Below are 26,127 nucleotides of genomic sequence, written 5' to 3' on the forward strand. Positions count from 1 at the left end.
TGAGGGCTTAAATTGCTGAGTAGAAAAATGGGAACAGTAGTTTTGAGCACTCTTCTACTTCTTTTCAAAGTAAGTTTCAGTTAATAAAATTCACTCCCTCTAAACCACCACCACCAACGCTTCAGAGTTTCAAACTCTGTTGTTGAGAAGCCACAGAGAAAGCTGATTTATTTGAAGTGTTGGCATGTACAAGCTCTTTTAGAAAGGAATACTGAGTGCATATAGGTTTTGTTGTTATTGGGATCAAAATGAGTGTCTAACCAATCAATGTGTGGGAAATAAACTTGGTTTTAGGACCAAGGACAGGTAAGAGGAGAAGAGAAGTGAAAGGAAAAATGCAAATAGGCTTCAGTGAGGGTCAGGTGATATTTAAGCTGTTCTACTTTTATTGATTTTATTTTTTTGTTATTGAATCATGCTGTGTACATTCGTCATCCATACTCAGGATACTACTAAGGCTCCTGTGTGGCGGATAAGGCTAAGAATGAATCTCTTATGTCTGCTCTAAAGCCTATAGATTTGGCCACTTAACCAATCTATTAACTAATTTTGTTCCTTTGGGACATTCTCCTGAACTTTTTTGTCATTTTTGGGGAAGATTCTTAAAAATGTAGTTCCTATATTTTTGAATAAAAGTACTATTCTTTTAAATCTTTTTTAAGATTTTATTTATTTATTTCAGAGAGAGAGAGAGAGACAGAGAGACAGAGAGCACAAGCATGAGCAGGGGGAGGGGCAGAGGCAGAGGAAGAAGCAGGCTCCCTACTGAGCAGGGAGCCTGATGTAGGGTTCTGATCCCAAGATCCAGGGATCATGACCTGAGCCACCTCCAAAAGTACTACTCTTAATGCTAAACAAATACAAGGTAATACATTTTAAACATTACTTTAATTTCCAAGTAGCTGGCAGTGTTAACCATTGATTTACTTGCAAGACATGGGGTCATAGAATGTTAGAGTGGAAGAGATTTTTGAAGTTATAGAGTCAAATATGTAATCTTCCCTTGAATCTTCACCTACTCCTTTAATGAAGAGCTATTCAGTTCAACACTAGACAATAGGCTTCATAAGGGTAAAGACCAACTTCTGTTTCGTTCATAACTACATGTATAGCACATTGTACAGTGGAGTGAAAGAACAAAGGAGCAGAATTAGATTCCTTTATACATTGCCGACACTATGCTAGTAGCTGGGAATTCAAACATACACAGCATGACTCTTGCTTTTAGGAACCTTGCTTTAAGTGACCAGCTACAGTATATGGGAAATTCAAGTGTGACAGCTGAAGCATGTATGGTGATAGATGCAAGTATTGAACCAAGGGCCATTGCTTCTGCTCTGTGGGAACTGGGGGTGGGAGACACTCAGGACAAACTACAGAGACAGGAGCCGTGTGAGGCAGGCTTTGGAGGCTGAGTGGAAGATCACCAGGCATATAAGTGGGGGTAATCCAGGCCAAGGGAAGAGCATTTGCAAAGGCAGAGAGTTACCGGATGACTTGGCATATTTGGGTAAAGGAGTAGTGCAGTGAGAGTGTTCAGAATGGCCTGAAGGATAGGAGTGACAATTAGGAATTTGAACCAGGGCTAGGAAGTAAAGGGTCACCTGCCCTCTTCATTCATTGACTTTATTCTTAGGCAGGCAGTTTCCCTCAAGGATTTTAGGTTGGAGTTGGAAGAGGACAGAAAATGTAGAAAAACAGTAAAGAAACTGTTAATTCACTCACTCCTTAACCAGATATTTAAGATTTTATTTCTTTATTCATGAAAGACACACACACACACACACACACACACACACACACAGAGACACAGGCAGCGGGAGAATCAGGCTCCCTGTGGGAAGCCTGATGTGGTACTCGATCCCCGGACCTCAGGATCATGACCTGAGCCGAAGGCAGACGCTCAACCACTGAGCCGCCCAGGGGCCCTGTAACCAAATTTTTAAAATGCGGTGCTTATCACTTGTTGTGATGAGCACTGAGGGTTGTAGGGAAGTCTTGAGTCACTGTATTGTACCCCTGACACTAACATTGCACTGTATGTTAAGTAACTGGAATTTAAGTAAAAACTTAAAAAAAAATCAAATCGTGTTTATGGTACACCAGAACAGGGATTAAAGATGAGCCTGGCATGGGATTTAAAGAAGTATAATACAACAATTTGAGTACCACAAGCTGGGGGGTAGAATAGGATTTTGGTTGAAAAGAGAAGGGAAAATAGAAAAGAGATATTATGAGGTAAAATGCATGGCCAAGTGCAATCAGTAAAGATGTAGAAGGACTTAAGGAAAGAACTCAGGTTTCAAGCCTAAGCAACTTGAAATTGGAACGGAAGAAAGGGCAGGTAAAAGGAGACAATAGCAGGGGAATGGACAAACATGAGAATGAATGACCTTGGTTTCAAAAGGGCTGCATTTGGATTCTAATAACAAATGGGTGAGGAGATCAGAAGAGAGATCCAGACCAGAAATTGAGGTTTGTCACCATCCATGCCACTTCAAATTGGGAGCATTTACACCATAAAATGGGAATTGAGTGAAGGTTAAAAACTTAGGTGCACCAACATCTGAAGGGTGGGGAGAGTTTCAGAATTGAGGAAAATAATGAAGAATGTGGATGAGACAATGCCACAGAGCAAAGGAGTAGAGATCTTCCAGAACACGGCTGCCAGCACACACATTGAGTACAGGTGAGAATTTCTCTTTGGCATTTGAAACTGGGAGGCCTTTTGTTGGTTTTAACACTAGATGAGCAAACAAAATATGTTTCCAGTTGTTGGTTTTCAAAATGACACTCTTAAATATGTATATTTTTTCTTTATAAATATATTTATCATCTTTGTGCTACAAGGGAATTTAACTTTGGATTTGTGGACAGTATTCCAAATATATAATGATATTTCCTAATATCTGCAGTGGACTAATACAACTCAAAATTGTATTATATACATTGCCTTCTAAGGGAAGGGCAGCAGTAACAGCCTCAATTCACAGTACCATAACTCACCCAAGTCACATAATTTAGTTAGCACAAAGGCCAAAGCCTGGACTCCTGGCTCTTGAATAAGTGTATTTTTCCCTACTCTGATACTAAGTTTTGCAAAGAAGACACACACACACACACACATACACACACACACACACACACACACACACACCACCCCAGATCATTTTAGTACAAATGCTTAAATTCATTTCCTAATAGCAAAATCAGAACGATTGTTTCACCCCGTAACTTTTTAATATTTCATTCCACATTACTAAAGATAGAGATGATTAGATCACTATGTCCTCTTAGAGAAAATACCACATGCAAATTGATTTTGAATTTGCAAAAGACAGACGGACAGATTCCTAAAGCTTAAGGGCACTATTTTAACTTGGTGAGAAGGAAATGCTGCACTCAAGTTCAGATGAGAATCTCTTTTGCATCTCTCAAAGGGCCCCGAAGCAAAGCAATAGATGGTACCTTGACTTTTTCGAGGTGATCTTGGAGAGAGTCAATGAGGAGATCACCCACAGGCTGCCAGGATCCTTTGATCACCTCTGCCTGACGTAGTTTGAGATCCAGCTCATCTGTTGCTTCCTGAAGCTCCTGGAGTCTTTCGAGGGCCTCGTCTATTTTTCTCTGCCAGTCTGCAGAGTGCACGTTCAGTTTTTCCCACTGAGTGTTGACCTCCTCAGCTTGCTTTCGTAGGAGCCGTGTGACATTCTGGGCTCTCTCTTCAGGAGGCAGCTCTAAATTGGTAATATGACAAGGTTTTAGGCCACAATCATTTTTTTTAAACATCGCTGAAAAGGTCATACTGGAAGAAAGAGAGTACAGTCTAACAAGAGGCCGACCTGCCACTTAATGGTTCTTTTATACTTTGGCATAAATTCTGATAGTGTCCAGCATGTCTCAAATCTGTCCTCCTGAGAGTATCTGTTCTACCTTATATCGTTCAGATAACCCAAGATTCATTTAAGGTACTGAGTAGAAAAATGCACACCACAAGCTCTAATGTACTTCTGTCAGGCTCTTAAATAGAAAATTAGCTTGTAGTCTTTGGAACAATAGCATTCCTTCTCACCAATAATCTCATTTGTTGATTATTTTCTAAATGTTTCAATAACTGATCACTCATTCGTCTCTTTTACTGTTTATTTATGAATGTGCAAACAGATTTATACATGGTGGCTTATAATTCCTTTTTTTTTCAACATCTATGCTTAATTTGAATCGATTCTATTTAACTTAGAAAATATGAGAGTCATCCAGACCCTGGCAGCAAGAATGGATGGGTTGCTCTGTCACCACTGATCCTTCTATCAATATGCTATTACAGTTCCACATTCAATTACCTCTGGGCTCCTGGTAGAGTTTCTCTAGTCCTTCTAAAGGCTGCTCTGTCAGAAATATTCGTACAGTCTCAAGAGTACTCATGATTACAGGTTCTTTCGTTTTCAATTCCCTCTTGAAGGCCTGTGAAATGAGATGAAAAGAAATGCTTATTTGGCTTGTGGCATTCTTCTCAAAATTAATCCTGGGTGTTCAAAAGTTGGTTATGAAATTCCCAGGTCAATTTCTATCTCCTTTATTTCTAAACCGATAGTCACAAAATGATAAAGAAGGCTATATGGATCTTTCTGTTAATCAGGAAAGCATTGTGTGTAAAGCTAGTCTGGAGAGCATGGGGGGAACTTCCAAGATATGTTAATGCCTTTCATTAAAATAAGAGTGATTCATTTGTACAACTTGACTGCCAAACTTGAAATCTGAAGCCAAAGTTGCAAGACACATATTGCAGAAACCCTAGCAGGGCTAACGACTGCTTCTAAGCACCTAAAGAATGGTTCTCCAGAACATAGTAGTGAGCCTGAAGGGCATTTGGAAGAATGCAGGTTGTACTGAAATATACAACCAATCCAATTCATAACCACCAGCTAATTCTGTCAAAATATCTGACAACAAATAAAATGAAATATTAACAGTAAACTATGTAAAAACTCAGTACTTCTGAAAAATATCCAATACATTATTCAATGTGATTTCTTTGAGAATGGTAGAAAGTTTTGGAGGTATACTGGACTAAGAATTGTGGGAATAAGTTCCTATAGAAGAGTAGGCCTAGAATTGATCTCTTAGGGTCATCTAGGCTAGTTATCAGTTTTAATCTCTAAACTGTAATCTTCACTGACACAGGGGATTAAAAGGAAAGCAAAATGCATAGTTTCTGCCTTCAGGAAACTTCTGGATGAAAAGAACGGAGAAAACTAACACACTAGAAACAGTGAAAACAATAAGCTTCATACATAATTGAGTGCTAGAATAAGACATCATGTGAGGCTAGAATAAATGGACAGATACTTGGAAATCACCAAAGATACTTATTGACCAGATTATGCTGTCTCAGAAGTGAAGATGTTAATGGAAGTGGTAAATACCACAGAAACGTTAATCAATCAGTGTAAAAACAATAGTAATAATAACATTAATTACCCTGAGCTAGGGCTTAATTATTCATATTGTTTTTCAATTCTTCCATATTTTTAGCAATTTCACTACTGAATTTAAGCCTCGAGGGAAAATTTAGCTGTATCTCCTTTGAACTTTGGATATATCATGTTGCAGGAATGCTCTAGAACTGTATTAGATGACACAGTTATAAATAAAATCCTCATCATTCAGAAAAATCCTGAGTTTGATACTTTGCAAAATGATTCATCTTCCATAGTTGGTTACAATTGACTAAAGAGAGGCCAAGTGTTTGAAATAAAATAATAAAATTCTGTAAGTGAAAGTTAGTAGTTTCTGTACACTGAGATATTTTTGTGTCTTTGAAATAATACAGAGTAGGTGAGCTATTTACTATGCTTACATGTAGGGCTGATTCTTCTTCTAATATTTTATTTGAAATCTATGTGTGTGTGTGTGTGCATGTGTATGTGTATACAGCTCTTGCTCATATATCTGATTTTCCCAACTTCAAGAAAATTATTGTTTTTTTCTAGTCTCTCCATTTGGACTTGATAGGAGGCAACTGACTCAGATACTACTAATTATAAAAATAATAATTGCTCCCTTTATTGAACTACTACGTGTCAGTGGTTGTTATCAGAAACTAGAAACATAAAGTTGAATGCAAAACAACTCTTCCTGTTTAGAAACCTGTATATAGTAGAAGAGTCAAACACATAAATAATTTTGTTTTTTAAAGATTTATTTCTTTCTTAGAGAGAGAGAGAGAGAGAGAGCATGAACAGGAGGGGCAGAGGGAGAGGGAGAGAGAATCTCAAGCAGACATCACACTGAGTGTAGAGCCCAATGCAGGGCTCAATCTCAGGACCCTGAGATTACAACCTGAGCTGAAATCAAGAGTTGGACACTTAATCGACTATGCCACCCAGATGCCCTCAATTTCAGTTCAGTGTGGGAAATGCTATAGGTTTGCACAATATGGGAAAAGAAATTGGGATAGGCTTCCCAGAGAAGATACTATTCATAAAGAACTCCAAAACATGAAAACAAGTTAGCCTGGGAAGTGCAGGATAGGGGAAGAGGGAGAAAAATGATGAAAATACAGATGTGAAGACATAGGACATAATACAGTCCAGCATGTACAGTTATCTCAAGTAGGCCAGTTCTCTAGAACATCAAGTAGAAGGAGAGGACAGATCCAGAGATAAATAAGACAGTGTCATTATCTTAAACTATATTTGACCTTTAACTCAGAAGTTGAAGCTCAATCTATGAGTTGCTGAGAAGCCTAGGTATTCTCTTGCAGACAATCAGGAGCCTTTGAGAGAATTTAAGCAGGGGAGTGGCATGGGCATGTGTGGGTTTCAAATAAATGACCCCAATGTAAATACAGAGTAAGTACTTGAGAAGGGCAGAAATGGAATTAGAGAGATCAGTTAGGAGGCAATTGTAAGAATTTGGTGAAAGATTATGAGGATCTGACCCAGGGCAGTGGTACAAAAATGAATGAATGAATGAATAAAAGGATGGAATAGGGAAATATTTAGAGTGTTAGAGGTTTGGGGATTTGGTGACTGAACAGATGCCAGAGAGAAGAGACGGGAAGGACTAAGGAAGACTTCTAGTTTCTAGGTTGGAGAGATGAGTGAATGCTGGGTGCAATTAACCTACATGTGAGAAAATAAACTCTCCTGGATTTCTCAGCATGCCTATAAAAAGCTCTGGCTCCTGAGAACCTTCCCATATCATGGGAACTAAATTTGCAGTCATGTGTCTAGTTAATTTCACTCACCCAAGAGGACCAAATGTTTAGAGCCCAGAGTAAGTTCCCAGGTTAAGCTCCAAACTGTCAGCAAGACTGGAATGACTATCTCTTTGGGTCTTTACAGCTTGGGGGGAAAAAAGCCCAGACCTTGGTGACATTTTCAGTTTGTAAAATCTGAGACATGTGGGGCTATCTGGCTTCTAGAAAAGTTGGAGTTAGGAATCAGTCCCTTTATGTTTCCAAGGAGACCCTTTCATGAGGAGAAGGGGACATTTTCTGGGGGAAAAGGCCTTGTCCCCCTATAAGAAGAGATAAATCATTTTTCCTGGTCTTTTGCCTAGAGAGTATGCAGCCAGTTATGTAGGAACATTTTCTATCAGCTCTTATGTCTCCCTAGGGGTAAGACTTGGGGCAAAGGCCAGGATGGGGTGGTGGTGATGATATTTCCTGTTAGGTGACTGAAAGAAATCTGTCTCTGATTCAGAATACCTCATGTGCACATTCAGGGTAAAATTAATGAAGATGAATATTAAAAACCCAATACTAGGGATCCCTGGGTGGCTTAGCAGTTTAGTGCCTGCCTTCGGCCCGGGGCGTGATCCTGGAGACCCGGGATTGAGTCCCACATCAGGCTCCCTGCATGGAGCCTGCTTCTACCTCTGTGTCTCTCCTTCTTTCTCTCTGTATCTCTCATGAATAAATAAATAAACATCTTAAAAAAACCCTCAATACTAATATGAAGGGGGAATCTGTTTCGAGAACAGACTAAGAAGGTGCAATACAGCTTGGAGAGGTACCTTTCCTTCCAGAAGGAAATAAATATCAAAGTCTAATATTTAGGGAGACAAAAGGAGATTTAGGAGTCATTTTCTCAGTTAATATCCACTGAGTGCCTATGATTATACAAAGAGACAAGGATTACAATTATAGAAGTAGACGAGATTGCTCAGGCAGCAGAGTGGGCTAAAGAGAAAACTCTGGAGAATATACAAAATTTATGGACAGACAGAAGAACTGAATCCCATGAGAGGCCAAGAGAGAATGGAATGGACAGGTGGAAAGCTTGGGGGAAATGAGAAGTGTAGAATTATGGAAGAGAGAGGAAGAAGGCAGCGCTGGTGGCGCAGCAGTTTGGCGCTGCCTGCAGCCTGGGGTGTGATCCTGGAGACCTGGGAGTGAGTCCCACATCGGGCTCCCTGCATGGAGCCTGCTTCTCCCTCTCCCTCTGCCTGTGTCTCTGCCTCTCTCTCTGTGTGTGTCTATGAATAAATAAATAACATCTTAAAAAAATAAAATAAAACCTTTAAAAAAGAGTGAGAGAGAGGGGAAGAAAGTGACTGAGAATGTCCAACCATGACACACAGAAGTAAAGCAAAGACTCAGAAATGTTCATTGGACGTGGTGAGAGCCATTTCAGTGGAGGGGAGTAGCTTCAGAAGTAGGTTCAGTTGAGGAGTGAGTGGGAGAAGAAGGAATATGTATTTTAGATGAATACTGTGCATCATATATATTTTTTTTCTGACAGGGAGAAAAGGAATATAGGAAGGAGGGCAGAGTGGATTTCAATGTAAAGGGAAGTTATATTCTTTTTAGGACAGGAAGGGTTTGCACACAGGGTGAAAGGTGGAAGCTAGCTAGCAGTGGGGAAACTGAGTGTCCTGGTTTGTTGGAGACTGGGTAGTGCTTCATGAAGTGGGACTTTGAACGCAAAAACCAGGACAGTCTCATGCAAACCAGGACAGTTGGTTACCATAGCAGAGAGAAATCTATTAAAGACCTAGACTGGGGAAAGTGGAGATAATTGTTGGAGTAAGGTCTGTAAAACAAGGAAATGGATCTTAAAGGTCCTATCAAATTGACAAAGTCCAAGACACTGTTTGATGATGCAGCTCCATTGTTAGAAGTGAACACCCATTGTGAGAGACCACTTGTTTGCCCCTCGAGTTATTGCCAAAGGCTTAGCACCACCACAGCTGCACAGTTCATTTCTTAAATATGAGTCACTGAGGATTAAAACGAATCTAAAGAAAAGACAAAGGAAGTTCTGTCATTACAAAGACATAAGCACCATTATTTTCACATCGTTGTCTGAAATTAAGAAAAGAATGTGGATGGAAGAGAAGGTTATGTGCTCTATCTTCAGCATTTGGGAAGATTTAGACAAAATATAAGAAAGGTTAAAAACCCCAGGAGGAAGGGAGAAATAGTTGGTTCAAGACAATCAGAAGACAAAGAAAATGGTAACGTTTCTCACTATGTGGCAAATACCATAAATAGGAATATGTCGTTTTAAGCATGGTTAGAATGAAAAATCTTCTTCCATTTGTTCGTTTAACAAATTTTGAGCACCTTACTATACAAGACACTGTTCTAAGCAAAAAGCATCAGTGGTCCTTATAGCATGGAGTTTAAAAGAGATAGGCTTTTTAAAAGAGATTTTATCTATGTATTTATTTATTTATTTTAGAGATAGGGGGTTGGAGAGCAAGTGGGAGAAAGAGCAGAGGGAGAGGGACAAGCAGATTCACACAAATGCAGAAACCAATGCAGGGCTCAATCCTGTGACCTTGAGATCATGACCTGAGCTGAAATCAAGAGTTGGACACTTAATGGACTGAGACCCCAGGCACCCCTAAAAGAGACAGGCTTATGTAGTAAATGTAAAAACAAAGACAACAACAAGAAAAACCAGTGAAGATTCTGCCTTAAAATAACAGAAAATCCATTTTCACCATCTAATTGATTTATCATAAACTACATGTTATAAGAGTTCACTGTATTTTAAGAAGGAAAATGGGGACATTTTAAAACAAAACTGAGAACATTCAATGTCAAGAGCCTTAACTCTTTGATAACTGTCTTGTCTCTCAAAGAAAGTCTATTTGAGTGATGTCTGGGAATATATGTACTCCTATACTATACTGATTTTGTCTCAGAGGTTATGCTTAATATTTTAAATTGGACAAGTTGGTTCGTTTATGTGCTGATGTGAAAAAGGTATCAGATACAGAGACCTTCCTCCATACATGTACAGAATAATCTTTGCGTTAGATGTCAATATTCACATGTTAAGATATTTACTTCCTGAATCTTTTGAACAGATAAAATTATTTTCTTTAAAATTCATCCACTTCTCCACAGCTTCCTCTTCACCTTTCCAAGATAGCCAGGCCCAAGGGCCTAACATAGTGTTGTGGAAGAATCAGAAGCAACTACTAAAGACTTAGAGCACCTCTGTGAAAAGAACGTTAACTTTCTGTCTTACAAATGAGAAAATAATTAGGCACACTAGTTTGACATCTTTCCTTCAGCTTCTTAAGTTTCACAGAATAATTTATATGAAGCATGCACTACACAATTGTACTAGTGGGACATCCTCAGGTAAATCCATTTATTTTATTTTATTTTTTAAAAGATTAGAGAGACACAGAGAGAGAGGAAGAGACACAGGCAGAAGCAGGCTCCCTCTGGGGAGCCTGATGCAGAACTCGACACCAGAACCCCGGAATCATGACCTAAGCTGAAGGCAGATGCCCAACACCTGAGCCACCAGGGTGCCCTAAATCCATTTATTTTAAGGTGAAATTATCTGATAGATGGTATTTATTCATTATTTTAAAAGTTTATCTATCTAAGCAGTCTCTACACCTGACGTGGGGCTCGAACTTGCAGCCCTGAGATCAAGAGCTGCATGCTCTACTGACTGAGCCAGCCAGATGCCCTTGATAGATAATATCTTTTTTTTATTTTTTTTTTATTTTTTAAAATTTATGATAGGCACACAGTGAGAGAGAGAGAGAGGCAGAGACACAGGCAGAGGGAGAAGCAGGCTCCATGCACCGGGAGCCCGACGTGGGATTCGATCCCAGGTCTCCAGGATCGCGCCCTGGGCCAAAGGCAGGCGCTAAACCGCTGCGCCACCCAGGGATCCGATAGATAATATCTATATATCAAAAATACTAACCAGCTGGGTGACTGGCTGCTGGCAAATTAATTAGCTAATAGAAAAATATTAACTTTGAACCTGTTATGCGTGAGATAGGGAAGATGTAGGAACTGGATCTTTGTCCTTAAGGAGTCCCTGGTTTGGTTGAATAGGTGTGTTCGCGGGGATACTTTTATACTATGAATGTTTTCCAATGTAGGTATAGATGATATAGGTATGAGGTACAGATGATAAGTTAGGATTTACTTAAGGCCATCAGTTCATGAGTCATTTAGAATCCAAATCTTGAAATTCTTAAAGCGAGGCTGAAGATGAATAATGGCAAAAAATGAAAAGTTCTCTGGGTTATAATAGTTAATAGTTTGGAAGACACATAAGTGGGAAATCCTAATGGCCATGAAGCAAGTCAGAAATTTTAAAACCTTGAAGGTAACAGAGAAGAACTGAGTCAATGATTATTTGTTTTTATTCCCTGCCCTGCCTACGTATAGGAGAAAAACAAATAGGGTGAATATTACCTCAAATACTTCTTAATACCATAAAGAGAAGTAGCTTAGAATCACGTGTAGAGGGGCTGCAGGGTGAGATATTGATATGCTTGATGTGCCTCAGAGAAGAGATGGGCAGGATGAGAGCTCTGGGCACAGGGACTGACATTTTTTTAAAAGATTCATTTATTTGAGGTGAGGAGGGGCAGAGAGAGAGGGAGGGAGAGAATCCTGACTGAGCCACTCAGGCGCCCCGAGGACTAACATTTTTGAGAGAAAAGCTATCCTGTCTTCACCTAGAGATCCTGGTCCTATCGCTATGGATGTAAGTAGAAGCCTTTGCTTTTCAAAACATAGGTCTCTTTCAACCATATGCAGGTTCCATGGAGCTGAATTTTATCTATATTCCCACTGAGGTGGCAAGTCTGTATTTGTGTTATTCAACCTAAAATCTCACAGAATGGCTATATGTTGTTCATGTGTGTCAGCAGAGCTTGACGGAATCACCCCGTGAGGCTGACGGAAGTGGTTAAGAGAGGGCTGTGGCCGCTGACTTGAAGTTCAAGCTCAGGCTGGGGCCAAAGCTTGGCTGGACGATCCAGAACTGGTCATGAGATCTCCCTGAGCCCTTGTGCCCCCATTTGTTAAAATGTGGAGGTTTGCTAATCACCTTATCAAAGTTTTAAGATCCAGTTTGAATATTCTTTTTTTTTTTTTTTTAAGATTTATTTATTTATGGGCACCCGGTGGCTCAGTCAGTTAAGTGTCTGGGTTAGCTCAGGTCATGATCCCAGGGTACTGGGATTGAACCCTGCATGGGGCTCCCTGCTCAGTGGGAACTCTGCTTCTCCCTCTACCCCTTCCCCCTGCTTGTGATCTCTCTTTCATGCTCTCTCTCTCTCTCAAATAAACAAAATCTTTAAAAAATGATTTATTTATGTGAGAGAGGGGAGGGGCAGAGGGAGAATCTTAAGCAGACTCCTCACTGGATGCCCAGCCCCTCGTGGGGCTCGATTTCACAACCTTGAGATCGCAACCCTGAGATCACAACCTGAGCCAAAACCAAGAGATGGATGCTTAATCGACTGTGCCACCCAGGCGCCCCAGTTTGAATATTCTATAATTAACATGGTTAGGTCATTTTGGTCATTAATTGGACATAGGCCTGTTACATGGTAGTGGTTTGTGATTGGCTCTTCTAGGCACCATTACTAATGATAAAAATTCTAGCCACAGCTTGGTACATAGTGGATAATAAATATTGTTGAACATATAAGAGAACACCCACTTAGAAAACCAGAATGTGTTATATGGAGGCCAGTTTGATTTAGATGCAGAACATGCTTGAGGGTGAAAGCCTGGGCTCATGAATTATTAGAGGAAAAAATTAAATGCTGTCAATGGGGAAAAATTGAGAGCTCTTCTTCTGGGCCTATTTTTATGTGCCAGATCCAAAGCTGAGTGTAACCTTTGAGTAACTTGAGTGGATTTTCCTCAAGAGGAGGCCTTATTAGCTCTGCCTTCTTAATCCTAGTGATTTCTTTCCTGGAGGAGATGTTCATGTGCACACATTCAGAAGTTCCATAGTTTGAACTGCTTTCAGGCTTTTCCTCTGGTCTGAAGCATTAGCTAAGGGATAAGAGGACACTAGAGACCCTAAAATTTAAGGGAATCCCAATGGTGCCATCCACTCAAATGGTTCCTGAGTGGCACATGACAAGGATGTTAACATAGTTATATCTACAAATTGATCAGTGTTTTAGCTTTGTCATCCTATATTATCATGCTAGTTTCCATATTATTTCTACTTTTTCTACCTGCCTCATATATTGTTTTTACTTCTCATAAGAAAGTTGAATACATTCTGTCACCATAATGACGTTCCTCACTTAAAGAGCCACTGTATTTACTGAATCTCAAACACATCACTAATACTTTATTTGCTGAATGCTGATTTAGGGACCATCAATGCCCAGTGAGCTTGAACATTGGAAGAGGGCAAGATCCCAAAACATGGTTAACTGGAGTCGCAGGAATTTGTCTCTAAGAGTCTAAGGCAAATTCACAGGGATTCATGGAAGAAGGAAATTCGAAAGAACAGAACAACAACAACAAAACAAAAAGACAAAGGATTCTCTTAATATTCATTTGAAATAGCTGGTATTAGAGAAGTTATGCAAATGTGGAGCATATGGGATATAAAGAAAAGATCAAGTCATCTTGATTTTTTTTTATTGTAGTAACAGCACGTAATGTGAGCTCCACCTTCTTGAGAGTTTTCAGTGCATAATACAGTACGTTCCTCCAGGCCCTAGGCTGTACAGTGGGTCTCTAGAATTTACTCCTCCTGCACAACTGAAACTTTATATTGAATGGCAAGTTTCCATTTCATCCTCTCTCTAGCCTCTCATAATCACTCTTCCACTGTACTTCTAAGAGTTTGACTACACTGTCATCTTTAAACAAGATAGAAAAAAAGTCCCATTTTGTTTCCAGTCCACTTAAAGTGAAGACAAGGGATCACAGCATCAGATATATCTAGTTATTGTTTCAGATAGTCAACAACATCAACAACAGCAATTCATAAATGAGACCGAATCAATTTCAAGCAAAGTTGAAAAATAAATGGACATATTTCAAGCCTGAAATTATTTTAAAAAATCTAATTGTATTCAATGAAAGGAAAGTTTTTTGAGTGTTTAGGGGGGAAAATGAAGTTAACCAACTCCTTGTTGAGATTTATTTTTTGGAAGTCTTTTAAGCTAAAAGCGGTGTTGCTGAGATCAAGGGCATGGGCTAGAACAGAGTCCAGCCTGCTTGCAGATCTGTGATACTATGGAGGAATAGTTTAGTGCCCATGCAGCATCTTGAACAGCTGTTTGACTCTCAATCCTAGGCCTGGGCTGCTTCCAACAACTACTGGGGAAGTCACTTCCTACTGACGATAATGTTGTTAAGTTTTGAGCTGACTTTGAGAAATCTCTGGTGAAAACTCAATCTGTTCCCATGGTCACTTAGAGAATTAGGTCTTAGGTCATTGAACCTAAACCCTAAATTTTGGAAATTCCTTCTGAAGCAACTGTACAGATGAATGGATTATTAGGAGACCTTGTGACAAATTAATTTATATCCATTCTCAAGAGGCTCAGCCAAAATCTGAGACTGTTGAGTGTGAGTGGTGAATAATTTCTGAATCATGCCATTTGTCTCTATCAATATAATCCAAAAATGGAACCCTTGTTTTGCTACACATACACACCCTCACCCATGATCATTTCAAAGTCTTTCCCATTGCCATAAATGGTATCATCATTTCCCCATTTGTTCAAATCAGAGACTTCAGAGTCATCCTGGACTCTTCACTTTCTCTTACATTCCACATCCCATCTATCAAGTTCTGTCAGCTCTACTTTCAAAATATATCTTGGGTCAAATAATTTTTCACAATGTCTATCATTTCCACCCTAGGCCAAGTCATCATTGTCTCCTTCCTAAATGACTTTAGCACCCCCCTAACTTTCTCCCTGGTCTCAGTTTTGCTCCTCCTACTGTCAATTCTCCATAGAGCAACCAGAGACAACTTTAGGACACAGGAAACCAGATCACATCATCCCTGTTTATAGTTCCCCAGTGGTGTATCTTTATGCACAAAATAAAATCTACTCCAAACTGTAGCAGACAACATCAATTATTATCTGGCCTTTGCCACTTGCTACAATGTATCATTAGCCCATCTCCTTATTCCTTGAGCACAGCAAACCTGTTCTTACATCTTTTGCATTTGCTGCTCCTTCTGCCTAAAATACTCTTCACTCAAGGTCTTTGCTTGGCTCACTCACTCAGAACTTTGCTTGTATAAATATAACCTCCTCAGATAAGCCATTATCCCTCATTCTTTCTCTATTCCTGTTTTGTTTATTTTCTCTTTATAGTACTGAATTGATAGGAGTTTATGTGTTAATTTATTCGTTTACTTGATATTTCACTCAGTAAAATCTGAAGGTCCATGGGGGCAGAGTCTCGTTTTGTTCACTCCTGTATCTTCAGCCCTGGCCCTCAATAAATAATCACTGAGAGAATCCTATATTCTAGGAGTCTGAATTATGGTACAGTTTTTCCTAAAATAATTTTTAGGGAATAGGAAGAACACAGAAAATGATCAGAGGGGTTCATTTGAAATTAAATGACTGTTGGGCACCTGGGTGGCTCAGTGGTTGAATGTCTACCTTCGGCTCAGGTTGTGATCCCGGGGTCCTGGGATCAAGTCTCGCATCGTGCTCCCCACAGGGGGCCTGCTTCTCCCTCTCCCTATATCTCTGCCTCTCTCTCTGTCTCTAATGAATAAAGAAATAAAATATTTAAAAAATAAAAATAAAAAAAAGAAATTAAATGACTGTGTAAAAGGGTCCTGTAAAGGCAAAGTCCTATATGAATATTGTTTTAAGAATATTTTTCAAGAGAGCAAAGTATTTTGATTAGAAATAGGTTAGAAAGAGGACTTTGATAGGGAAGTTAATTTGTAAATTATTCACATTTTATTTTATTATACTCATTAAAGGAAAATGGAAAATCCTAGATGGCTCCATTCTCAAGTTTTGATGATATAGCTAGTTTTCAGAAGACTCTCTCAAATGTCTAGAAATGTAGTTCTAAAAATAATTTAAAAATCTTTTCCATTCAGCAATCCTAAATATGACTGCATAATATATGAAACTTATACAAAAGTAGCTTACTCCATTTAGGGATGAAGGATAGATCAAAAAGATGTCTATTTCCAAAGTAACATTCAGATTTCTATTTTTTTTCTCAACTTAGCCAAATATTTTGTTTTTAGGAAATTTGCACTTTTTATTTAAATTGTGAAGTTTATTAGTGAAAAGTTACTTTTGAGATGTTTTATTATCTTAGCATCTGTAAGCTCTGCAGCCATATTCTCCTCATCTCCACCTGATATTGTCAAATTTTATTTTCTGTTTTTTTTTTCCTTTATCAGTCTTGCCATGAGTTTGTCGATTTTCTTAACCTTTTTAAAGAATAAACTTTTGGCTTTGTTGAGCAAAAAAAAATGTCTATTTGTCTATTTCCTCTAACAACACAGCGAAGCAGAGAGCGTGGAGTAGATATAAGTAACAGTGAATTTGCAGGTGAACCAAACTTGTTTAGAAACTCTAAGAGGCCAGGTCATTGAATGTTAGAATGAATTACCCTATCACAACCTCTTTTTGTTGCTTTTCAGAGGTGCTTAGGAACAATGCATTTTTTTTTAACACAGATCTGACTTGAATTTTAACGTTCACAAATGGCACCTAAAGACATATTCTATTTATGTGGAAAGAAAGCACTGGGAACTCATCAAGCTGACACACATACTAAAATGTACCCAAAGGAAGCAGGCCAGCATTGATAACAGAATTAGCTTAAATAAATGTATAATCAACAATGTGATTCCAGGATAATTTTATTGAATTTCTGAACCTCTCTCTCACTTTGTGGTGACTTCTGAAGAAATCGAACATGCATAATATACGACCTGACAAATGAAGAAGTAAACTACTTTATTCAAGCCTTTTCATTTGTCAGCAGCATCCATGCAATAATGGCTTTCTGTCCACTGTTTTAATAATGTATGTATTGATTACTTCCATCTAAATCTTAACCAGAAAATCTCAGGAAGCTTTGAAGGTGTCCTTAAGGGTCTCCAGAGAAGGAATTACAGAGATATTTAAACTGAAAGATGAAAGCCTAATGACAAACAATTTCATTAGTACAAATGCAAACAAAAAGTCATTACCTACAGTGTTCTTCTAATCAAGACCTAATCTCCATTTGGATTTGGGGTAGGATGAAGGGAGTTAAATAAGCTCATGGTTTATTGCAGTTCTCCTTAAAAATTTCCCACTATGATTTGCTCCTTTAAAACTCTCTCTAGGTTAATCACAGAAGTAGACAAGTAATAAATATCACTTTAGTGACTGCTCAAGTAAAACAAAGGAAGTCAGTTTTAAAAATATATCTGGACCAGAATAATACACACTAATTGAAAACGAGTCAGTCTAGTGAGGCAAGTAATGAGGAACCGTAAAAGCCAGGATAATGTATTCAAAAGATATAAAAATTGGTCAGTTTATATTTGCTAAGGCATATTTGAGCTTTAATTATTTATAACACTTCATTGCATATGGAGCATTATTTTATTAATTAGGCTTGAGAGCCATTCCAGTAGCAGTTGTTATGCTGCCCAGTTGGTTTGGGGAACACAGACCCACTCCCATGGGCATGAAAATTGCTTTGGGGAGTGAGCTTGCAGTCCCTAACTATCTGTGTGGCCTGTTTTGGAATTTTACCTATGAGAAAACCATATACCCCTCCATCAAAGTGATTGAGAATGACGATATATTTTTGCTTTAAGAGTGTAAGACCCATGATATTTTGCTATAAAATGTTATCATTAATCTGCAATGATATACAAGGAAAATATAAATTACCTCTTTTATAAACATCCTGGCTTATAGAAAAGTGAAAAATACTTTCCTATAGTTTCAATTTGTGACATTCTAATGAGATTTGAATTATCATAAAAAGCAACAACCAGGGGTATTAATAATTTACAAGAGATAGTAAGCAGGGGATTTGAAAAAAAAGTGACACATCAAATCCATGGAGGACAAGTTTATGATAACAAGTGACCCATCTTGATACTAAACATTCTATGTCAACAGTATTTGAATCAAGAAACCCATAAAGAGCGAGACAATTTATAATCTCAGAAAGGTGGCAATGTAAAACAAGTCTACAAATACAAAATCTGTCAAAGACTAGATCTTGACAGAATTTTGTGCTGATTATATTTCCTTTCTCTCTTCCCAAGTTCAGAAGATCAGATAAAGAGACCCGGTTTCAAGGATTTTCCTTTGTTCTTTTTGCCAATAGGCAGCAAGAACATTACTAACTAGACAGGCATTCCATTGCAACTATAAAAGGGCTACTGCATAAATGTGACAAAACTCTGAGGAAACAGGGTGCTAAACTGTTCTCTCATCAACACTTTGGAGCGATGATGTTCTTCGAGGGAGGAAGTGTTTTGTGACAAGAATTTTTCTTAGGGATACAAAAAGAAGCTTGTGAAAACATTGGGTCAAACCGCAAGTAAAAACTGGGCATCAAAGCAGCTCTACACAGTATGAATAGATGCTGAGTTGATGGATGCAAATAAACAAAAAATCCTGCAGTTAGGAAGGACCATCCCTCTTTCATCTTTCTTTCCCTTCTCTTGGTCTTAGTAAACCAGAGGAGAATGAGTAAGGTTAAGATTAGATCACTGATTGATTTTTTTTTTTGCCTTCCTCCTTCCCTTCTTCCCTTTCTTCCTTAGTTCCTTTCTTTCTTTTTTTTTTTAAAGATTTTATTTATTTATTCATGAGAGACACAGAGAGTGAGGCAAAGACATAGGCAGAGGGAGAAGCAGGTTCCCTGTGGGGAGCCTCATGTGGGACCCAGTCTCAATACCCAAGGATCACAATCTGAGCCAAAGGCAGATGGTCAACCACTGAGCCACCCAGGTGCCCCAATTCCTTTGTTTATCTATTTAGTGTCTACCTGTACCAGGCACTTTACAAAGTGCTCAGTATAAAAATGACAATCCTCTCCCTTAAAGAAGGCTTCTTGGAGCACACGGTTTAAGTGAAGGTGATTGATAAGAATCAAACAATTACACATAGATGTGATGACGAAGAATGTTAAGTTGCAGAAGGAAAAGTAGACAGTATATGAGAGCATGTAGAGGAAGATCTGCTCAAATGTGGGCAATGGGGAAAAGCTTGCTCGATGTCTGAGCCAAGATATATAGGATAATTAGATGTTAACCAGGAAATTATGAAGGGGTGGGAGTAGGTAGAGGGGGCTTCAGACAGAAGACCAGTGTGTTCCAAGCACCACCTATGAAGAACACAGGGAACTGCAGAAACCAAAAGAAGGCAGTGTATTAGTATCCAGAGGGCAAAAGGAAGAGGAGTAAGAAAAGAGAAGGTTGGGGCCCTTGCTGAGGATATTGTCTTTCCTCCATGGCATTGAGAAGCCACTAAAGAGTGCTAAGATAAGGACTGACATAATTCAATGTCTGTTTTTACATAAATCACTCTGGCTGAAACGTAAAGACTGCACTGTAGGGTAGCAAGATTAGATCCAGAAAGGTTAGGAGAAATTGTCTTCTGTAACTATGGTGATGACTGCAATAGACAGAATCAAGAACTATTTTGGAGGCCAAATGACCCAGTGACATATTGGCCGTGTCAAAGAAAGGCTTGGCCTGTCATCCTGAAAAAATGACTACACTGGTCTGCTCTGTTGTTGTTTGGACAGGAGAAAGTATTTAGTTAGATTTTCCAAGCTTTGGGGTTTTGCAGATTGTAGCCACAAAAAGGTAAAAAAGCAAAAGATCTTAGGGTCTTGGGAAAGAGCTACTAAAATGTTTTATGATTGAATCTAAGTTGGATTTGGAGGGAGGTGAAGATAGAGGAAGTGAAGATAGAGGAGTAATGGAATTAACATCTAGAACCCAAAGTTACCAATGGGCTGGAAGTCCTGATAAGTCAAAGAAGCGTAAGAGATGGGCATCTGAATAAGCACACTAGTTAAGCAGGGCTTAATTAATTTCAATCTGGGACATGTTACCCACAACTCTGGCATTAACATCTCCCAAAAGCATGTTTCTAGTCATGAGATCCCTGCATAAAAGGACTGAGAATAAGTACTACCATTTTACTACTGTTAGCAAGTAACCATTCCAATAACCAGGGATACTGAGGGAGTATTTATAACAAGATACTGGCTAACAGGGACTGTGGCAATTATTTGGACCCAATTTCTCATCTTACAGCTGATGGACAAATTAGCAATCACAATCTAACTTTTGGAGGAATGTAACTGCAGTCTCTCCTGACTTCCAGTGCACTTGTTCAATGATTCATCTTTGGTTTCTAGAATTAGACTAAAATTACACCTTTTGTAGAAATTCTGTCTCATTTCTTTATATCATATAATGCTTTCTATTTAAAATGCCCTTCTGTCTCAATGGGTGCTCTTCTACACATACACCAGAGTGTTTTGACTATTTATTGAAAGTAAGAACATTTAAAAAATGTCACTATTATATTCCACCCTACCACAAAGCTAATTTAATGTTCTGAATTTTATGAAGGGGAGTGGCTAAAAAAGAAACTGTCAGTTTCCTTGGCAATTTTTTTGCAAAGACTCCTGGATCTTTCTTCATATTCCCTTCCCTTTGAGTAATCTTTTATATTTTCTGGACTAGTATAAACCCTTGACTTTTCTTCAAGATGTCATCTTTGGCTGTGTCTCCACAGAGATCTCTCTTTAAGTGTTGAACATACAAAAGTGTTACCATTTTATCAAACTTTTGTTGTTTGGTAGTCATTTACTTGGTTTGCTATTCATTTCTGTTCTTGTGCCTTTTGTTCTCATTTCAAGAACACTTATCAGTATGTAATGTATGCCAGACACTTTGCTAGCTACTAGGGTCTTGGAGGTGAGCAAGACCAAATCTTTGACTTCTCCACTCAGAGCCTAGTAGAGAAAACAGAAATACAAGAAAGAGCAAGAGAGAGAGAGAGAGAGAGAGAGAGAGAGAGAGAGAGAGAGAGAGAGAGATAGAATTGATCACTGTTGGAGGATGCTAGTGAACAGCTTTTATCCTGAAGGCTGGTAAAGAATCCTGCCTATCATATATGAACTATACACTGGATGCCCAAATAGTGGATGAATGAATGACCTCTTTTTTTCCACAGAAGTAGTCTGACTAATTAATGAAGAAGAAATGATAGGAATAGACAATTACCACATTTCAACTCCTAGTCATTGATAATGAATAGCTGCCAAAATCATACACTCAAAAGAGAAAACAAGACAATATATACCTTCTGATGATGAAAGAATACACTACCATCAATGAAGTAGTCTTATCAAAAAAGTCAAACCTGAATATGATCAAATCTGTTGAACTATACTGCTTGATATGGTAGCCACTAGGCACATCTGGATATTGAGTACTTGAAATGTGATTGGTCTGAATTGAGTTGTGCTGTAACTGCACATTTTTATAGTGTCTGTTGAAATGGCAATATTTATGGTCCTATAGTTACATGAGATGTAACCGTTAGAGCAAACTGGGTGAAATTGTATAAGGAAACTACTATTTTTGTCACTCACTGTGAATCTATAATTATTTCAAAATAAACGTTTTTTACAAAATGTATTTAAGAGACAAACTAACCAAATGCAATGTGTAAACCTTGTTTCAACTCTTATTTTTTTTAAAAAAACCTCTTATTTAAAGAGAAATACATTAAGATATTTAAGACATGTATGTTAAAAGTGGAAATTTAAAAATTGCCCAGATATTTGTTAGAATAAAATTACTGACATTTAAAAAGCATAATAGTAGTCATGTGGTCACTTTGAAAGAGTGGATCCTTATCTTTTGAGATAATTTATCAATTGTTTATGAATTAAATGATCCATGTCTGATACTTATTTCAAAATAATAGAGGACTGCTAGAGGTCTAGAAGAAGTAAGATTGGCCATGAGCTATAATTGTTGAAGTCTTGATGGGTATATGGCTATTTATTACAGGATTATGTCCAATTTGGTAGATGTTTCATATTTTCCATAATAAAATGTCTTTAAAAGTTGCTAAAAGAGATGGGCAACTTTTTAGAGGATATTATTCATGCGGACGCTTTTGACATTTAAAATAACAATGGCTTGGATTATTTATAATTGACCCTTGGACTAGCGGAATGAAGTTTTCTCATCAGCTTAATTTCAATCAAAACGCATCTTAAAATAGTCACTAAAATAATAGTCACTAAAGATGTTTACTCTGTGCAAGGCACTAGTATTAAAAACGTCCTACCCTGTGTACATCATTCTGCTTCTGCACCGCTGGAAAGTCTCCTCCAATGGGTGCCTGCCGGCTTAACTCATCATCTTTCAGCTGGAGCCATACCAGAAGTTCCTGAAGAGAAAGGTGCAGACGCTTCCACTGGTCAGAACTGGCTTCCAAGTGAGACCTGAAAAGCAGCAGGAGCAAACTAGGTCACAGTATCTAGAAGGGTCATGAATGATTCTAACAATCCCACTGAAGGTACACTGGTTTGGTTACTTCCATAATATACAAACCTATCCTCTAGCAGTCTTCAGTAAAAATCTAGTTATCTGCTTTTGAGAGCCATATATATAATGGGGGCGTTTTGATGGCAATTTCAAGGGTAGACAGTGTTTAGCCATATGTGTATTTCCTCATGCAGAATTCTGAGACTTTTGGCATGAAACATACACTGGAATGGATTGCTTTTCCACAGTGTTGCAGTCAATGATTCTTAATATTTCTGGTAGGAAAAAAATGGCTCCCGGTGACTAATATAAACCGCTCAGTTTTCAAGTGACTCATGCTAGTACTGGAATTCTTCCTGCTTTGAGAAATGGAAAGGTCTCTCCCCACATTTTGACTTTTCCATTTCTGCACCCTAGGCAGCCTCTTCCATCGACTCCTTCCATCTGGCATCTGTTCCTTTCTGCTCCTCTTCCCATATGCTTCTCCTTTTCCTCTACCCTTCTTTATTCGTGTGCACCTGGGATTTGTTTTCACCAAGTTCCAACATTTTCCGCTTTGTTTCCTTTGTGTAAAATGTACTGAGACAACAACTCACGTGGAAAAGTAAAATCAGACATTTGCCTGAAAGCCTCCCCCAAACATGAATAATTTAGGCAGGAGAATGAGTGCTTTACCATCAACTGTATTTAGAACATGTTAATCCGTAGAAGCCATTTAAGAATATACAAATGAATGATCTGTGCTATAAAATCCACATTTCACTTGAGGATGAGAAGCTAAATTAACCAAATAAATCATCATCCGGAAAGCAAAGAAGAAACGTGGAGTGTGAGCAAAGCTCTATCCTCAGGTAAATCGAGAATTATGCTGCATTACTCACATATCATCAGCAATTACGAATTAATTCATAAAAATTAATGCTGCCTATAACATAAATGTAATATAGTCTCTAGTGCTGCAAAGATTGAAGTGTCAAACGACCAAGTAGAATGACATTTCCCTTTGCTGTTGGGTAGCTTCGCCTGACATTTCAAATACAATTCTCCTGCTGGACTTAGTCAAACAGAATCACCAAATTGCGCCTAAGTGCTGGAAATAAACTGTTCCAAACTTTCCGAGGGATCATTTTCTTTCTGAAGGGTGATACTTACTAGTCTTTAAAACGTGCAAATACAATGACCCATAAGCTTAAATAAATAAAAAATTTTACTAAAGAAGTAACTGGAAAATCATACAAAGATGTAGGTAGAAAGATGTTACTTCTAGAATTGCTTATGATTGACACAAGGTAGAAAGAACTGAAATATACACTAGGGAATCGGTTACACATATAATAATGAATTCATACAATGCAGTGTTTGAATCTTATGAATCCTATGCACTGTTCGGTGTGATGATGTCAGCAAATATTTAGGGATATGGAGATCGCCCTGTCAGTTGCTAAGTGAGAAATCAAGTTACAAAAATGTCTATAATCTATTTTCTAAAACCTTCATGTATGTCTGTGTATTTGTATATACATTTGACTATGCATGAAAAAAATTCTGAGATGAAACTAGTGTAGCCCTCGGAGGTAGATTTAGAGCTGATTTATTCCTTCGGCTTTCTACTTCTCCAAACAGTCAGAACTGTCTTTCTATTATGAGCAATATAAACGTTATGTCCAGAAAAACGGAAAGCATTTCATCAGAGGAATTAAACCATTCGAGACTTCAAAGGGCATTATTATCTAATAAAGGAATCCGGAAATACCATAAACACCACAAATTAAATATAATAGCGCAGACCGCATAGAGTGTAGAGGTCCCTTCTTTGCTGTTTCAGTTCCCTTTCTCTTTCACTTATCACTTTCCCATGATAAGCCCAAGTGAGAATTCCCTATGCAAGATGTTAGCTGTTTAATGGCACGTGATGCCTACTGGTTACAGGGATTCCCTGGGGTGTCTGGAATTTGCAGCGTGGTTCCCTCAAGGGTGAGCGAGGATATCAAGCAGGACATGTGGGAAGGTAGGCAGAGAGAGGCACGGTCCAGATGTGCAGAAGCAGCACATGGGAGAAAAGGCTCTGGTTAAATTAAGAAGTTTTGAGTGCCACTAAGTCCCCATAAGTCTTTGGCAGTAGAGAGAGTGAAAGATAAGGAAAAATGTAGAGATGCCTAATGCTTGGTCACCCTCTCTTGGGTCGAGGAAACAAAATATCCCTGTGGTGGAGAGGTCTGGAGGAGGATAAAGATGCTGAGGGGCAGGCTGCCTATGGTGAGGCGTCCAGCTGTGGCTTCATTCACACAAGGCACTGCTAGAACCCCGAGTCTAGGTGAACCGGTGCTGACTAATCATTACCAGGTCAATGAAACCCTTTGTGTCCCTAAGAGAAAAAAAGAGCTCTGAGACCCAGGGAATTCAGTTCTAAAGGATCTAAGAGAAACCTCAGAGCAGGAGACTGGGAGATTGTTAAGAGCCAGGGAGGCGGGACAGTCCACAGAGTTAATAGAGGAGCAGAAGGATCCAGGACATCGGCTGACAAAAGGCTCTCATGGATCTGGAGGATGGAGTTAGATAACACTTTGGAATGTTTCGGAACCTTAACTCCATATCAAATGACTATTTCTTTTCCTTGCTAACACATGAGAGTGGTGAACAAGAACCTAAGCAGGGGCACCTGGGTGGCTCAGTGGTTGAGCATCTGCCTTCAGCTCAGGTAGTGATCCTGGGTCCTGGGATCGAGTCCCACATCGGGCTCCCTGCATGGAGGCTGCTTCTCCCTCTGCCTGTGTCTCTGCCTCTCTGTGTCTCTCATGAATAAATAAATAAATAAAAATTTTAAGAAAAGAACGTAAGTAAAAGGTTCATAAAGGACAAAGGATACTGGGTAAGGGTGGGAGAGGAAAAGGCAGTACAGAGAAAGGCCCCTGATTGAAACCCATGCTTACAAAGATATTCAATCTGAAGCCATGGTTCTTCAACTCAGTGTGCATAAGAAACGTGCGAATAGCTTGTTTTAGGTACAGACTCTCAGGTCCTGCCTCCAGACTTTCTGTACTTAAAAAAAATACTTTATTTATTTATTCATGAGACACACACACACACACACACACACACACACACACACGGAGGCAGAGATACAGGCAGAGGGAGAAGTGGGCTCCATCCAAAGAGCCCGATGCGGGACTTGATCCCAGGACTCCAGGATCACGCCCTGGGCCAAAGGCAGGTGCTAAACTGCTGAGCCACCCAGGGATCCCTGACTTTCTGTACTTTTAACAAAAACCTTCACAACTCAGTGGGTGAACTTGAGGACTATTCTTTATGAAAGAATTTCTTAAAGTATTTCCTGTAT

At 38.8% G+C, this 26,127-nt stretch overlaps 1 protein-coding gene across 1 annotated transcript in view; it reads right to left on the reverse strand.

Moving 5' to 3' along the window:
- The window catches only part of DMD (dystrophin), a 2,084,073-nt gene that overhangs the window by 333,534 nt on the left and 1,724,412 nt on the right, over positions 1-26,127 (reverse strand). Inside the window, 3 exon segments of the mRNA NM_001003343.1 lie at positions 3,469-3,737; positions 4,344-4,464; positions 22,591-22,747. Coding sequence (NP_001003343.1) covers positions 3,469-3,737; positions 4,344-4,464; positions 22,591-22,747 — 547 coding nt within the window.

The sequence above is a fragment of the Canis lupus genome, chromosome X (assembly GCF_011100685.1).
Source record: "Canis lupus familiaris isolate Mischka breed German Shepherd chromosome X, alternate assembly UU_Cfam_GSD_1.0, whole genome shotgun sequence".
NCBI lineage: Eukaryota > Metazoa > Chordata > Mammalia > Carnivora > Canidae > Canis > Canis lupus.